Source organism: Podarcis bocagei (assembly GCF_964188305.1).
Source record: "Podarcis bocagei genome assembly, chromosome: 7".
NCBI classification, from domain to species: Eukaryota; Metazoa; Chordata; class Lepidosauria; order Squamata; family Lacertidae; genus Podarcis; species Podarcis bocagei.
In genome coordinates, this window is record NC_138132.1 from 40,480,040 (window position 1) to 40,494,527 (window position 14,488).

Below are 14,488 nucleotides of genomic sequence, written 5' to 3' on the forward strand. Positions count from 1 at the left end.
TGTGCACATGCTGTGGCATACATGGAGTGTAGAACTGGCCACAGAATGGTGCCTCTTTGCCTTCCATGTCTAATACGACTTCCTAAATTCCATTGGTAGATGCAAGTCAGGATGCAACATCTGATAACTCTTTATATGCCAATACATATGTCATGTTAACAATTTTTACCCATTTCTGCCCAGGGACACTCCCTGAACAAAGCAGCAGTGCTATCATGGATGAGCCCCATGGGGACACTGGCTTGATTCTTAAAGTGGAGCATCCTCCGATTGTGGCTTGTGATGGTTCCTGCTCATCTCATGAAAGCAGCATTCTCTACAGCACACACCTGGAGGACATGAAAGTAGCTAGTGGCTTAGCACACCCCATGGCCAAAGGTACTGGGCATGGGAAGGAGATATAAAGAAGGGGCAGGGCTGAAGGGAAAGGGGGGGAGGGACTCCACCCTCGAAAAATAGAACCCCCCGATTCTGTACCCAGAATCTTCACTATTTCTCCTTGCAAAATGAGAAATTACTGTATATTTTGGCAAGAAGCTCCCACTCTTGGAACCATTCCCGTAACAAAGATCTTGCCCTGTTGAGTTCAAGAAAAAAATGGTTTTTTCTTGAACATCAAATAATGCTACAAGTAGAGACTAGCTCTGAGCTGTATAGAGTTGTGTCCAATAATACAATTTGGTGAGACTATTCAGTGTATCTGGGATTTTCTTCTTGGGCAGTTTGGTTAGTGAATGTCATGGAACTTGCATCTTGCTTAAGTCCCATGAGAGTGACCTGCTCTGCTAGGCCCCATATGCTGCTGCAATTGTTCTCTTCTAGATGCCCACATGGTTGGATTGTTGGCATCAGTCAGCAGTGTGGGTTGCTGAGTAAAACAGCTTTGTCTTCAAGAAGATTATGCTAGATTAATGGTCTTCAACCAGTGGGTCAGGAGCCACGACTGGGCTGCGGTTTGATTTAAGGAGGGACACAATAGCAGCAGCACCATGCAAAGATTTGACTAAAATATGAGAAATGGCTCCCTAAATTCATATTTTAGTTAAAAATGAAAGTAACATAGAAATATGCTTTATAGTAGGGGAAATTGCTTTGCAAAAATATTAGGGGGAAATGTATGCATTGGGAGAAATTCACACTACAATGCTGTTGAATTTTTATTTTTTTACAAACAGATAAGGAAATATAGAGAACCGAATTTAAAACTGAAAAACTGAGAGAAAAAAAAATTGACAGGATCCCCTCTTCCTCACAATTCCAACTTGCCTTGGGTAGTTTTGCAGTGGCACTAGAATACTTGTGGGTTGTGCTGTGACTAGCTGGATCTGTGGTGAACCAAGGATGTGACTCCTTGGCCACACTGAGTTACAGGGCCAGGCAGAAATCATGGCAGGTGGTGCCACCAAGTCAGAAACAAATTGCCCCAAAGCCAAACAAAGATCCAGTCTAGGCGGTGCCATTTTTGTACTCAAGAGGGTGATTGAGGGAGACACTGAAGGTCTAGCAAAGAAATGGGTGTTGATGGCACTCCCTAATTCTTTCCGCTTATAGATATTGTCTTTCTGAGCTTTCCATTGTCACAAGAGGAGATTTTTTATGCCCGAAAGTGCCACTGCTTTCTCACCGATGTCATCTTGGATTCCATAAGGCAGAAGGACCCCAAGAAAATGACTGCCAAAGTCGAGCTGCTTGTGCAGAGGCTGTGGGTAAGAAGACAACATGGCTGCTCTTGGGTTTATAGAGGTCTTGGGTGCCAATCCCGAAACCATGTGGCCTATTGGCACAAGCTCTGCTCACCTAGGGCATATCACCTGCTGAGACCTCCTTCCTAGCCTAACAGCTTGACTGTGAGCTCTGGGAATATTTGGAGACCACCAAAAGGCAATAAGCTTTGCCCTGCCCTCATGTCTCCCTTCTTCTAAGGCTTCTGCAGAAGAGAGTGGAATCCTGCAGCCATTCCTGCCTGCCTGGTCCTGGTCCTTCACCTCCCCTCCTCCCTCACAACCCTGCTAACTGCTCTTCTACACAGTTGGCTTTGGAAAATGGTTGTTGTGTGCCCTCATTTCTTGCAGAGCCTAGAGATCACAGCTAAGGAGTTTGTGGCTGACTTGCTGAATGTGGCACCCTTTAAAGCAGATAGTCATGCTTGTGAGAAGTTACTGAAATGGATTGAAGTAAGTGCGAACTATTGATTTGCTTCCTTTCATAGCGGAGGACAGGGACTGCTGCTGACCCAGAAAGACCAGGCTCTTGCTGCTTGCTTTGTGACTTCCTCCATTTGATTGAACAGAAGGGCTGTGGGGGGGGGGGAGAGCCTCAGAACCCACAGTGTCAGCTTGGATAACAGGTTAATGTTTGAGCAGAGCTGAGTGAAATTTGCAGGCATAGGAGCTCATTCTGAGGATATGAACTCTGCCAAATTGGTTTAGGATTTCACTTTTACGGAGTGCTTACTTTATACCATGAGTGTTCTTTAAAAGACAGCATCAACAAATGTCTGTCACTTTTATTTCTTAGAAGAATTGGATGAAATTTGAAAGTCTAAATGTCAGGTAAATGGGTGCAGGGTTTTTTTATTTTGGCAAGGAGAATGTTCAATAGATTTATTGCTTTATTGTTTGGTGCCCAGCCACGCTTCCCCTGTGGGCCTCTGTAGCTTCTGTTTACGCAGTGTGGCTTTGGAGCGGTTGTAAAGCAATTAGCAGAATTACACAGCGTCTGTGTGTCGAAAGGGCAGTAAATAAGTCCAGACGTTTCTTCTATCCCAATATCTCTTTATTGGAAACAAAATAGCGTATTTACAGTCCACAACAGCCATCAGTCTGTAGCTGCATTTTCTCTGCCTCCTCTCTCTCTTTGCAGCGGCTGAACTGAATGCTTTCGATTTCCACTCAGTTCACAGCATACCAAGCTGTTTACGTCATGTCCTGGCTTACTTCCCGTGTAAGCCCGTCTCCTCAAGCACGAGGCATAGAAGGTTAACCCTTCACTACACCCAACAGGGAACATGTAAAGTTTCCTTTTTTTAAGGATCCCTTTACCTCATGCCTCCTCCTCAAAGCCCAGTGCCTTGCTTACCTGGTTTTGGGAAGGTGGCATGAGGGCTGGTATGTGTGTGTGTCAAATGTTGCTGAGGGCCACCAAAAAAAGCCTCAAGGGCTGTGTGCTGGACCACCGTGCGCTAGCTAGTGGAACAGGTGGAGAAGGTGGCCAGTAAGCCCGTTGTTCTGCTGGACCATCCACATCTTGGAGTGTCCACTCTCTTGTCCACTAACCAGTGTTCCTGGGGAGATGCTGTGGAGGGCAGACATTGGTTCAGGAAGTGGGGACAGATACCATCTCCTTGTTAGTTGTGATCCTCAAGCTGTTCTTGGAGCCACAGGGCCCTTGAATGCTGCCAAAGCCAGCCGCAAAGAGCAGAGAAACGGCTTGAGATCTGTTTCTTCTGTGACCCTCCCAAAAGCACTTGCGATTGGAAGTAAAAAATAGCTCCAGTAAAAGCATTTCCCAATTCAAAACAGAACTGCATATCGACTCCTCTCCCTCACCCCTCCACCCTCTCTAGCATTTCCCATTTTTGCAGACGTTGAGGTACAAAATGTATCAGATTAGTTGGATGGGAAGTAAAAACACCCTTCCAAGGCTTTGAGGTGGTTCTGATGCTTGGGGGACCGGTTTGCTTTGCCACAGACTGTTTTGGAATAACTTTTGATTCTCAGGGAGTCTGAATACCTCTGAAGCAAAGGGAATCACCTTGGATTTGTGCCTCATTGAAGATGTTTGCGCACAATTACTAAATTGCATTCAACCTTTTCATGCCCAAGTCCATCTTTAATCCTGACCTGCAGTGGAGGGAGTAACTTCTAAATTTTAAGCATGTGTCTCCTGAGGAGTTTGGGTGGCCTTCTATCTGGACACACACACTTCAGCCAGTGATGCTTTGGGATCTCAAATTTCAGTGGCACCCTGTATGACACTAAAAATTACTGACCCCCCACCTCTCACGCTCTGTTCTACAGCATTGTTGTGGCGCCCCCTGCAGCATGGCTGAACCAGTTGCACTACCCTGAAAGCGCCTCTGCTTCAGCTCTGAGTGTTTGGCAGCTGGTTCAACAACAAAGCCCTGAAGGGGGAATGTCATTGCCACTCCTTGAGCTGTTGCTAGCCTATTTGTTTTTCCCTTTCAGTTTACTCTGCCATTTGCGTGGAAGTACAGTTGCTGCATTGACCTGCTGATAAAAAAAGGTTACTTTCAATCACTCTCTCATTTTGCCATAGGGAAATATTTACAGAAACCTTAATAAAACTGAAATTCTTTGTTTCCTCCGTCCAGATAAATCGGCTGCTCCCTTCATGTGTATCTATTTAACTGGCAACAGGAGCCATGTAGAAACTTAGTGGGGTATTAAAGTGGCACACAGGGAGAAGAGCTAAATTCTCTGCCCACAGAGCAGGGGCCTTCATTTGCCTGCGCTGCTGTCTGAAGTGATAGTTCTGAATTCTGCTACCTTAGTGAGTTGCTCTGTGTAATGTGTGAAAGAGGACCAAGAGACAGCGTGTAAGTTCTCCCCTCCTACTTGCAGCAGGATGTAGGGCAGACAGCATCCCTCCAGCAAGCCCCCAAGTCCCATATTTCCTCAAAAAAGGGCAGCTTGCTCTCTTGCCTGGGTGAGCCTGCTGCAAAGAGGCCACCTGCACCCCTCTGGCTTCAGGGACGCGGACTTAGAAAAAATATTGGGGGGGCCCGGGAAAGCTCATGAATAATAAATAAGCTCATGAATATGCAAATAAAGTGGCTCCGGCCCTAAATAGGGCAAGCCACGCCCCCCAGCCAGCCGATTGGCTGGCTGGGAGGTGTGGCCAGTCGGGATTCCCCTGTTCTCGCGGGATTTCCGGCCGGGGCTCTCCGATTAGGGCGCGCGGCTGGCTGGCTGGCGAAGGAGCAGGTGGGGAGGAGGCGGGGGACGGCGGCGGCGCTCTGCTGGAAGGGCGCCCGCCCGAGATTATTGGGGGGGCTGAGCCCCCCCAAAAATTTTTTTGAGGGGGCTCGAGCCCCCTCAAGCCCCATGGAGTCGGCGCCTATGTCTGGCTTCTCCTGCTTCATGGGAGCCTTCCAAGGCACAGGTAGGGCCTCATGGTGGAGTCTCTTTCAACATCCCTGCTCTGGCCTGTCCCCTTGATGGTCTTACAGGGCAGAGCTGCAGCACACTTGGCCTGATGTCACAACTGGCCACCTGTTTGGGTGTCTTTCTAGCTGGACTGATTACGACACATACACACTTTTCACACAAGGGCTTTACTCTGGAATTTCCCTTTCACTTTTATAGGCAATACACATGGTATTGTAATGAATTTGCTGGCTTGCTGTGTTCAGTGTCTATATTTATTTCATTAATGGATCACTCCTGAAATGAATGAACAATAAAAACACCACCCATAAATACCTATATAAGAAAGAAGTTCAGGTCCAATGCATATGCAGACTGGGATAAAAATGTTCTCTTGAAAGGCTTGTTGGAAAAGGAAGGGAAAGGAACTTACTCGGAAGTAAGTTCAGCTGACTGTAATGGGACTTACTCCCAGTGTGTACGGAAGGGTTGCAGCTGAAGCTTCTTCTCAGAGTGGATAGGTGTGCCTTTTCTTCTCTCTCTTCCCCACACCCCTGCACATCAGTCCAACCCAAGCCACCCACTGGCAGAAATCCTGGCTCCTGCTGCATAAGCTACTTCCATAGATGGTTTTGTAAGGGTATTAGAGAATCAACTGAAAGGAACGGTCCAGGCAGGGCTCTGATATGTTTTTTTAACACTGCATTTATTATTTGCACAGTTTAAATATGATAATATAATAAAGAAGATGTTTCATAATAATTGCACTTTCAGAGAAGCCTCCCTACAGCCAACCTGTGATACCTATTTTTGCTGCTGCCCAGTCAACCTGGGTTTGAAGTACTGAGGAGCAGGAGCAAGGCAGGGAAGGATGTTTCAAAATATTTTCCTCTCGCTCTCTTTCTCATTTTGTTTATGCAAACCTAGGGAGGGGAAATAGTTTTGCTCAGTCTTTCGTGTGTGTTGATGAAAAGCCATCAGCCTTATTGGGCTAAATTAATTTTTATAACACATGTCAGCAGACTCAAAACCACTTAAACTTGAGCAAAGCCACTTCACTTTCCTTTCAGTTCACATAAAAAATAAAGAGTTGAGTTTAAAATGCTGTTCTTCCTCTATTGTACAGATGCTTTCATAATGTCAAAATATCGCTACCCATATGGAATTGCAAAAGGAAAATTAGTCAGATCTTGTGATGACAATAGTCAAAAGCTCTTAGAAATGATCACATGCAATCAAGCTAAAATGTACTGTAAGAAACAACTTTTATTAAGTAATTCAGTCAAACTTTGAACATAACATTAGTGCCAGGCAGGCATACATTAAGGATTGTTTTCCAGCAATGAAAAAAACTGCCCAGCACAAGTAATTCCAGATACTGATTCATCCAAAATTGATCCCAGGCTTCCTCCAGTTTTCTGGGAAACACTTTGTTTATAAAAGTCAAAGTTATATTAACCAAGAAACATTACTTGGAAGTTTCTAAAGTCATCCCTTTCCAGCTGTGCTGCAGGTGATAGTATACCAAAGAGCTCTAGTATTCCATTCTTTGTGGGGAGTGGGCTGAAGAAATTCAGTTCATTAAATAAATGTAAAATAAGGGTTATATTTACAGCTCATGGGTTTTGGTATGAAATGGGAATATGGGTAGTAAATGGGAGGCAAGGGAGAGGCACTTGTGGACTAAAGCCAGAAGCAGAAGCACAACAGCAGAGAACTGTGTGGCACACAATTCCAGTACTGCCTGGCTTCCAGATGCTTGAGGTTCAGAAAATTGCCAGTACTTCTTCAGCTAGGTTGGCAGAAATGGCTTAGAACTGCCTCTACTAGCAATGACCTGTTCCTGACTTGCCTTGGCAGGCAGATCACTGTGAACTCAAGTGCATTATTTCCCCTTAAGTCAAAGGAGGCTGACCACTGTCCCTTGGGTCGGATCCCAGCTGGAGGTTCAGAAATGCTTAACAGCTTGTTCTACACATGAAGCAAAATAAGATATAACACTTCAGGTAGCAAATGAGAACTCCCATTTTAGAATGGTCCCCTAATGGGAAAGCGCCTTACGGGTTAAAAACTAGCACACCAGGAAGAAAACTCTATGATTAGGTTCTTACCTGCTGTGCTAGCTTTCTATGTTCATGGACTATTTTTTGTGCAAAAATCAATAAATGTTAAAATGTTTTTCTCTTACTTGCCCTCTGCAATGTCATTGCCCATTCTGATGCCTCTGGATTTCACCCCCTCATTCCACTGCATATTCAGACCCCCACCCCCTGTAAGTGCTGCCCTGTGGATTAATTTAGTTTCCTAACAATGAACAGAAAGAAACAACTCTTCTAGTGACAACTTGGCTCTGAGGCACCTGTGGAATCTGCTAATGAAGCAATTAGTGGTATGGACAAGGAAATAAATTATCTCAAGACCAGGCAAACCTATACAAAGAACTGGCCTGGATAACAAAGGAGGTTACTCTTTTTTCAAAAAATAAATATTTTGTTTCTTTATTCTGCCCTTTGAAAAAGTTTTTTTCCTAAATGTGCAGCTTGTGGAACAAAGCAAGTCAACTGTAAAAAAGACAAGTGACCAGCCAACATCTATCTCTCTAATCCATACCCTCAACGTACAGTTGTTTCTCTATCCGTAGCCACATCAGGACCACCAAAACTTCACAACTCTCCCCCTAAACCCCCTCCCTCAACAATGGCACCCAAACCTTTCACTGCTGCTGCTCACTGGGCTGCCTTGTAAAACAGCAGCAGAAGGCAGCAGGAACTCACACCTGCACTGGGGGCACTCAACTCACTCCACAATTCAGTCACACAAACAAAGGCATTTTCAAGTCCAGTGCTGTGGCCCAGTCTAGTTAATTGCTCAGTATTCTCCACTACTATTATGGGCTCCCGGGTGCTGTGTGGGGACATACACAGGTTCCTTCTTCTTGTCTCCTGAGAAACAACCCGGAAACCAGCGTTTAGACCTGCAACACAGCATCATCCATGATCAGGGGACTCTGGGAGATTTGAACATAGATCCATGGTGAAAGGAAGGACTGGCTCTCTCCCCCCCCCCCGCCCCCAATCCTGCTTAGTGTGGGCCAGAGGAGCAGCATGTGCCACAAGCACCTGCAAACCAAGGATCCTGCCCACCCCACCCTGCCAGTCTCTAGCCCAGGAGCTGGATCCACCTCCCATCAACTCCAGCCAAGAATGATGAGAACTGATAGTTCAGCCGCATCCCAAGGGCCACCTGTATTCCACTAAGGAAAACTCCCAGTCTCCCAACCCCAACTGCTGATTTCTAAAGTGGGGCCTCACATACTTTGTTTTACGGAAATGGCTCAAGTTGGCTTCCCATGGTCTGTTGGAAGGATAGAGTGTCAAGGCCACAGACAGGGCTGAGGTTCCCTGGGCAAGGCAGGGAGGACTAGTGATTCTATGGCCTGGATCCCTTGGGCACATTGGCAAGGTCCTGTCCACTTACCGCTGAAACGTACTGGCTTTTGGGGAAACAGGTTTTCTGCTCTGTGGGGGAGGGAAAAGCAGAGCCTTCGGGGATGGGGAGGGGTGAGCCAAGGTCTTCACAGAAGCTCTCCTGGGGAGCGCTGGATACGCAGCCACTGTCGGAGCCACTGGAGCCGCTCCTGGACATGCATTGGGAGGAGGATTCTGAGCTCTCAGTCGCTGGGGACAAAAAGAAGAAATTCAGCCACTAGACAAAAGAGTCCATCAGGGGTAGAAGTATATCCCAGCCAGATGTGTAAGAAACTGCAGCCCCAAAGAACCCACTCAGCTTCTGGGGAGCAGACCCAGCAATGCTCTAAACACTTCCAACATTTCCACGTCCTAGTTTAGGCCACACTCTGACTGTCCATCCCATGCTCAATGACTAGCTTATGATCTATACCAGGCTCTCCTTTTGGACTGCTTGCCCCCATTTCTAAGGTTTATAGTGCCCTCCCTCCCTTCTCAGTGTCCTTAGGAACCACAGCAGCTGGAACTGGGGAACCATCACAAAACAGCAAGTAAGTGCACGGGGAGGATAGCTTGCAAGAGGGCCAGAAAGTAAAGTTGCTCATAGCATGAGTGAACAATGCAGCCATGGACTGAAAGTGAGAGTCTAGAATCTCTCTCTCTCCCCCCACCCCCCATTCTGCCAAGCCAAGCAGCCGTCTGCAACACACAATGGTTTTAGAAACTCCCAGAGAGCAAGGATGGCTTCTGAACAGGGCTGAGAGATCTGAGGGCTCATACGTACTCATGGAAGGCTGGCTGCTGGTCTCGTTCTCCATCTCATCCTCCTCTATGCATGTGCCCGCATCCAAGGAGTGGCTGGTTGAGAGCATGCTGGGCAGCAGAGACTGGTTCAGGTACATGTGCAAGTTGAGAGGCCCAAGCACTGTGCAGGAGGAGGATGGGCTGCCAGCAGGCAGTGGTGTTTGCGACCTCTTGTAAGGGTTGGCGTGGTCAAACAGAGAGACGGCAATAGAAGCCCGAGTCCTGGCTCCTGCCACAGAGCCAAAAAGGGGAGAAGCAAGTCATGAAGAGCTGGATAGCAGCTGCGTGGGTCCTTGAGGGGGGCTGGGGTGTGAGAGGGTGAGGTAGACTTACCCCTGCCTTTCATAATGTAATCAATGGCACGGTCATGGATGGCAGCTTCACTTGGCTTGATGTCCAGAAAAGGCTTGTTCCCCACACCCATGGACACCATCTCCTGCATGCGGATCTCTGGGGGTGACAACAACCATGAGCAACATGCCTAGCCTCACCAAAAAGCAGCTCTGTGAGTTCTCAGGGCCACCAAACCTAGCCTCGGTTTCTGGCAAGACAAGCAGATTTCTGGTAGAAGGGGCAACTTAGATCAAACTTGGTCCACCAGGTGACATAGCTTGGCTGCCTCTGGAGTAGCAGCTCTGGGCACAAGGAGTCCTAAAGGACAAAGCAACCACCAGACCAATAAGCTTGTCCCAGGCAGTTGTCAATGCTCTAGTTAATCTCTCCCAAGAAAGTAATCTTGCTGGCATCTCCCAGGTATTACATGTTAGCCAGGGGGGAAAAAACTGCTGGTAGTATTGGGGAGGGTCACCTGGTGCAGTGAAGTCCAGGGCTCCTGGGCCTTGCCTAGCTGGCACTTGCAGCTCTCCTCCCTTTTGCATATACCACGACAAACTGCCCCCTCTCTCTCGGACACAGGACAGAGCACCTCTATTTCGTGTGACCAGTCACTCTAGTGGGAGTGGGGGCTTCCATGGAGAATCCCAGGAACCAATGACCTACTTTATGTCTGCAACTGTCATGCCCGGAGAAGAACCTGGAGGCCCTATCCAACAAGCCTTCTATGCCGCCCCCTGCTTCCATGAGCCACTAATTCTGGCAGAAAGGATTCAATGGTCCCACAGGGAAGAGGGTGCCTGGGCTTTACTGACACCAACCTTTATTGCGGGCAGCCTGCTCCCACAGGATCTTGGTAATGTCACTGGTCCAGGCCAGCTTGGTCTCGGGGCTACTGGCCTGCAGGACGTAGGTGTCACTCGATTTCCGCCTTCTAAACCAGATCTCAAAGCGCAGCCCACTCTCGCCGGAGTTCTCAGTCAGGCCAATGTCTGCTGTCTGCAGGGACAGAGCAAGTGAGTCAGCAAGCCAGGAGGCAATTGGGGTCACATGCTGGGCTGAGGGTATACATGGTGAGGCAGAGGCGGCTCCTGAGCTGCTGCCATGATGATCCACCTCAGTGGTGTGGTGTGATTTAGTGCTTACAAATGGGAAAGAGGTTCACTCTGAAAAGTTCAGCCTTGGTAAGCTTGACAGGGAAGGTGACGTAAGATGCACTTGGGAACATGAAGGTGTGAAAGCCCTGCCCTCCAACTCACACAGCCCACAAGCCGCATGTGGGCTCCAGAAAAACCCTAGTGCCACTGCCTACTGGCTAGCTGAGCATCTGGTTGCAATGCATGCACACACCTTGATGTATCAAAAATTGTGCAGGTCTGCCTGAGGCAGCTGATAAAACTGGCTGCCTGAATGTGTGACATCGTGCTTCCCCCAAGTTTTCTCTTGCACAGCCTGTGAAGAAGGCATCCCCCTCCCTATCTGGTGCCATTTTAGTTTCTTGGAGAGGCAGCAGCACTCGCAAGCAGCAGTGGGCAGCCTTACCTTAAAGGAGCGCTTGTAGATGTAGACATCCAGCCCCCCCTCAACCCGCTTGGGCTTGCTGAAAAGGATCAGGTCTTCAAAGAGAAAGACATGGCGCTGGCACTTCCTGCGGCCCAGACAGACGCTGAACTCATCCTGGCGCACCAGCTGCCCCTGCTCCTTGAGGTTCACCTGGGCACAGAAACCATTCATTCATTTGCAAAAAGGTCTGGACTGGCAACATTCTGGGGGGTGGGGAATGATGTCAGCTGTACATGGGAGTAGAGGACTGCGGGCCACGGGGAGAAGCAGCAGGTGCCCTGTCGCCAAGGGCAGCCTGACAGGCCTCTGATGCCAGAGTCCCTCTTGCTCCATCCCAGAGCAGTCAGTTTCTAGCCTGCCTTGCACTCCAGGATGTGAGGCTGCTGCACCGAGATCCCTTTTCATGGGATCAAGGAGATGCAGAGGCAGCCAGGAGCTCAGCTGGTGCTGTTCCTGGCAGGAATCCGCTCCCCTCCCCTGCCCCTCCTCCTCCCAGCCCACTCACATCACAGTCCCGGATGGCATCCATGGCCAGGAGGTCGTTGCCGTGACGCAGCTGGAAGCGCACCATCTCCTCGGCGGCTTGCAGGTAGACCAGCTCCTGCTCCTGAGCCTCCCCACACTGCTTGATCAGGTCCTTCAGGAGGAGGGCGTACTTGCTCATGCGCTGGATGGGCTTCAGCAGGTAGGAGGCCAGGTCCATCTTGTCCCCCAGCTGCATCTGCTTGAGCTGGAGGCCAGAGCGGGAGAGCGGAGCTGAGTGGCTGGAGCCAGAGAAAGACCAAGGGCCGCTCCACTCTAGTCCAACGCCTGGAAGGGGTTGCTGGGAGGGGGCAGGACTTACCCTGAAAAAAGAGTTCCCACGGCTGGCCAGGAGCGAGTCAGACTTGGGCTTGTTTTTGCTGTAGAGAGCATACATCCCAAACTGATCTTTCTGCAAAAAGGGTTAGAAGCACACAGGCCCCCCACAAAGGGAGGCCACAGACTCTGTCAAGGGATTGGCCACAAGCACACAGGCACAAAATACAGAACTTGGGCCTCAAGGAGAGTAGAGCGCTGCCACTACAAAAGCCTGCAGACCTTCATGCTTCCAAAGGTGATGGCAGGCCCAGGCTAGGCCATGTCCGGAGAAGATAGTGGAGGCCCCATCCTGGAGGCCTTCAGCTTGTGCTCCTGCTGACTCTCCTTTATCCTGTTCCCCTTTGCAAAATCCTCTCAGCAGGCCTTGTTCGTCTGCCTGACCACCTCTCCCTCCCGCTCCTGCAATGGTCCTTGGGCCTAGAGCCAGAAACACTGGTGTTGTGGACGGGCATTTCAAGGGCATTTCCCCTCGGGAGCCCTAATCCTTCCCCTGAGGCCTGCTTGCCCACCTACCAAAGTTCCCTGCAACCAGCCCCTCCCCAGCCCTGCCCGAGTTTCTCCAGGCCCCTTACATGTCTCAGGAAGCAGTGGCTGACCCGCAGCGGGTGGTTACAGCAGTTCTCCAGTTCTCGCAGGAAGTACTGGCTATGGAAGTCATAGAGCTTCTCCAGGTTCCCAAAAATGACACTCCGCTTCCCGCGCAGGTCTTGGGGCAGGTCCAGCCGCTCCATCTCAGGGAAGTAGCTCTCAATGATGTAGCGCAAGGACCGGACGTACTCCTGCTCAGTCATCACCATCTCCTCAATGATGTGCCGCAGTTTGCTGCAAGAGAGGAAGCCAGGAGCAAAGTTGGAGAATGGTGAGAAGAGGCCTTGATTCTTCAAGGTCTGTGGGGCCAGAGGGAGAGCCTACCAGCTTGCTTGGAAAAACAAGCTCTTCCCCAACAGCTGCAGATAAAAACACATCCCTGAAGCATTTTTAATCTGCAACTGCCCAAAAAGACGTCTCTCCAACCTCACCAGTTTCTTCTTGCCTTTTTGAACAGGGCTCCATGCTTAAGCTGCCAACTGTTCTGCCAGCTGACTCCCCCTGCTGGTCCAATCTCCCTCTCCAAAATTAAATAACAGGGAACATCTACACTACAAACATATGCTGGTGCTACTCCACTTTAACTGCCCGGCTGTAGATTGTTGACAAGCTGAGAACACCCACCTCCCTGAATGAGGAGTCCCAAAGGGACTGGCTGTTAACCAGGCTTCTGAGTGGATCTGCCCACAGCCCCACTTGGACGGCTGTTAGCAGGTGATACTCCGACCTCATCCATACCTACCTGCCCAAGCTCTTTGCCTCTGGTATGGAGAGGCTGCTCCTCTGCTCCGCTTGCAAGCTGCCAGGTGCCCAACTGGTTGGGCCGAGGTGTTGCCGGGCCACATGCTCAGTACTGCTCACTTCCAGCCCCTTGATGAAGACGCCGGTGTTGCCGTAACGGGCTGGCTCACTCAGAGTCCGCTGGCAGCCAGAGTGCAGTCCCTCTGTGCAGGGCAGGTCAAAACTCTGGGCCTTCCTCAGGGGCCTTTTGAGGAATGGCTGCTGGCTAGAGGCTGGGGTGGAGGGGCGGGAGGGTCCAGCCTCCAGGACTTCCACAATGCTCTCCAGGGTGACCTTCTCCTTCTTAGAAGCCTCTGGAATGACCTGGCTTGGGAGCACAACCTGCTCCCCAGTCCACCCAGGGAGACGGAAGGGGAGTGGCCCCTCCAAAGGCGGCCTGCCCTCCTGGCTGAGCTCTCCCTCAGGCGACGGCTTCAAGTCAGGAGGGCACAGAGAACTCTTGGTCCTCAGGGCAGCTTCCAGCTTCATCTCAAAGCCCAGCATGGTCTCCTGGCACTTGGACCAGGCTAGCTGCCATTGCTTCAGGGCACGGCTGCTCTTCAGCTGGCATGCCAGCTCCTTCATCTCCTGGAATCTGGCACTACTGATTTCTGGGTGCTGTCTCTTGTAGCTCTCCAGGCTCCTGAGAGCCGGAGCACAATCCTCAAGGGAGCTGCCCTCCTCTGTGCTGATGCTGGAAAGGTGGCGCATGCCCTCCAATGCCCATTCGTAGGCCTGTAGGGGTGGGACAAGGAAAGAGCGATCAGTGGAGGGAGGGAGGGAGGGAGGGAGGGTGGGGTCCACAGCTAGGCCACAACAAGAGGCTCTCTATCTGAGGCTAGGCCCTGTCACCATGTCACCAGCCTGACTGACTGCCAGGCACGGCTGCCAGGCTGCGATGGAGGCAGCAGCAGCTTGGCTTGCTCAGGCCCTCCCCAGGAAAGGCGGCACTTGGAACTGTCTAGGGAAGGCGTCTTCTCCTTT

General features: G+C 50.0%; 2 protein-coding genes across 6 annotated transcripts in view; one reads left to right on the plus strand and one right to left on the minus strand.

The window, feature by feature from the left end:
* KCTD19 (potassium channel tetramerization domain containing 19) overlaps positions 1-4,338 on the plus strand; it is a gene marked incomplete at its 5' end in the record, with an annotated part of 21,334 nt that extends 16,996 nt beyond the window's left edge. Inside the window, 4 exons of the mRNA XM_081202128.1 lie at positions 184-378; positions 1,552-1,706; positions 2,073-2,174; positions 4,188-4,338. Coding sequence (XP_081058254.1) covers positions 184-378; positions 1,552-1,706; positions 2,073-2,174; positions 4,188-4,301 — 566 coding nt within the window. The 3' untranslated portion in view covers positions 4,302-4,338. The remainder of the gene's footprint in view (positions 1-183; positions 379-1,551; positions 1,707-2,072; positions 2,175-4,187) is intronic.
* Positions 4,339-6,356: 2,018 nt separating this feature from the next.
* The window catches only part of PLEKHG4 (pleckstrin homology and RhoGEF domain containing G4), a 51,511-nt gene continuing 43,379 nt past the window's right edge, over positions 6,357-14,488 (minus strand). For all 5 annotated transcript variants that reach the window (XM_081203408.1, XM_081203409.1, XM_081203410.1 and 2 more), the window contains exons 14-23: positions 13,467-14,239; positions 12,709-12,958; positions 12,120-12,209; positions 11,781-12,005; positions 11,255-11,425; positions 10,534-10,711; positions 9,713-9,829; positions 9,360-9,608; positions 8,586-8,785; positions 6,357-8,082 (exon numbers count right to left, since the gene is read on the minus strand). In XM_081203408.1, the coding sequence (XP_081059534.1) occupies positions 8,077-8,082; positions 8,586-8,785; positions 9,360-9,608; positions 9,713-9,829; positions 10,534-10,711; positions 11,255-11,425; positions 11,781-12,005; positions 12,120-12,209; positions 12,709-12,958; positions 13,467-14,239 (2,259 nt within the window). In that variant the 3' untranslated portion in view covers positions 6,357-8,076. The remainder of the gene's footprint in view (positions 8,083-8,585; positions 8,786-9,359; positions 9,609-9,712; positions 9,830-10,533; positions 10,712-11,254; positions 11,426-11,780; positions 12,006-12,119; positions 12,210-12,708; positions 12,959-13,466; positions 14,240-14,488) is intronic.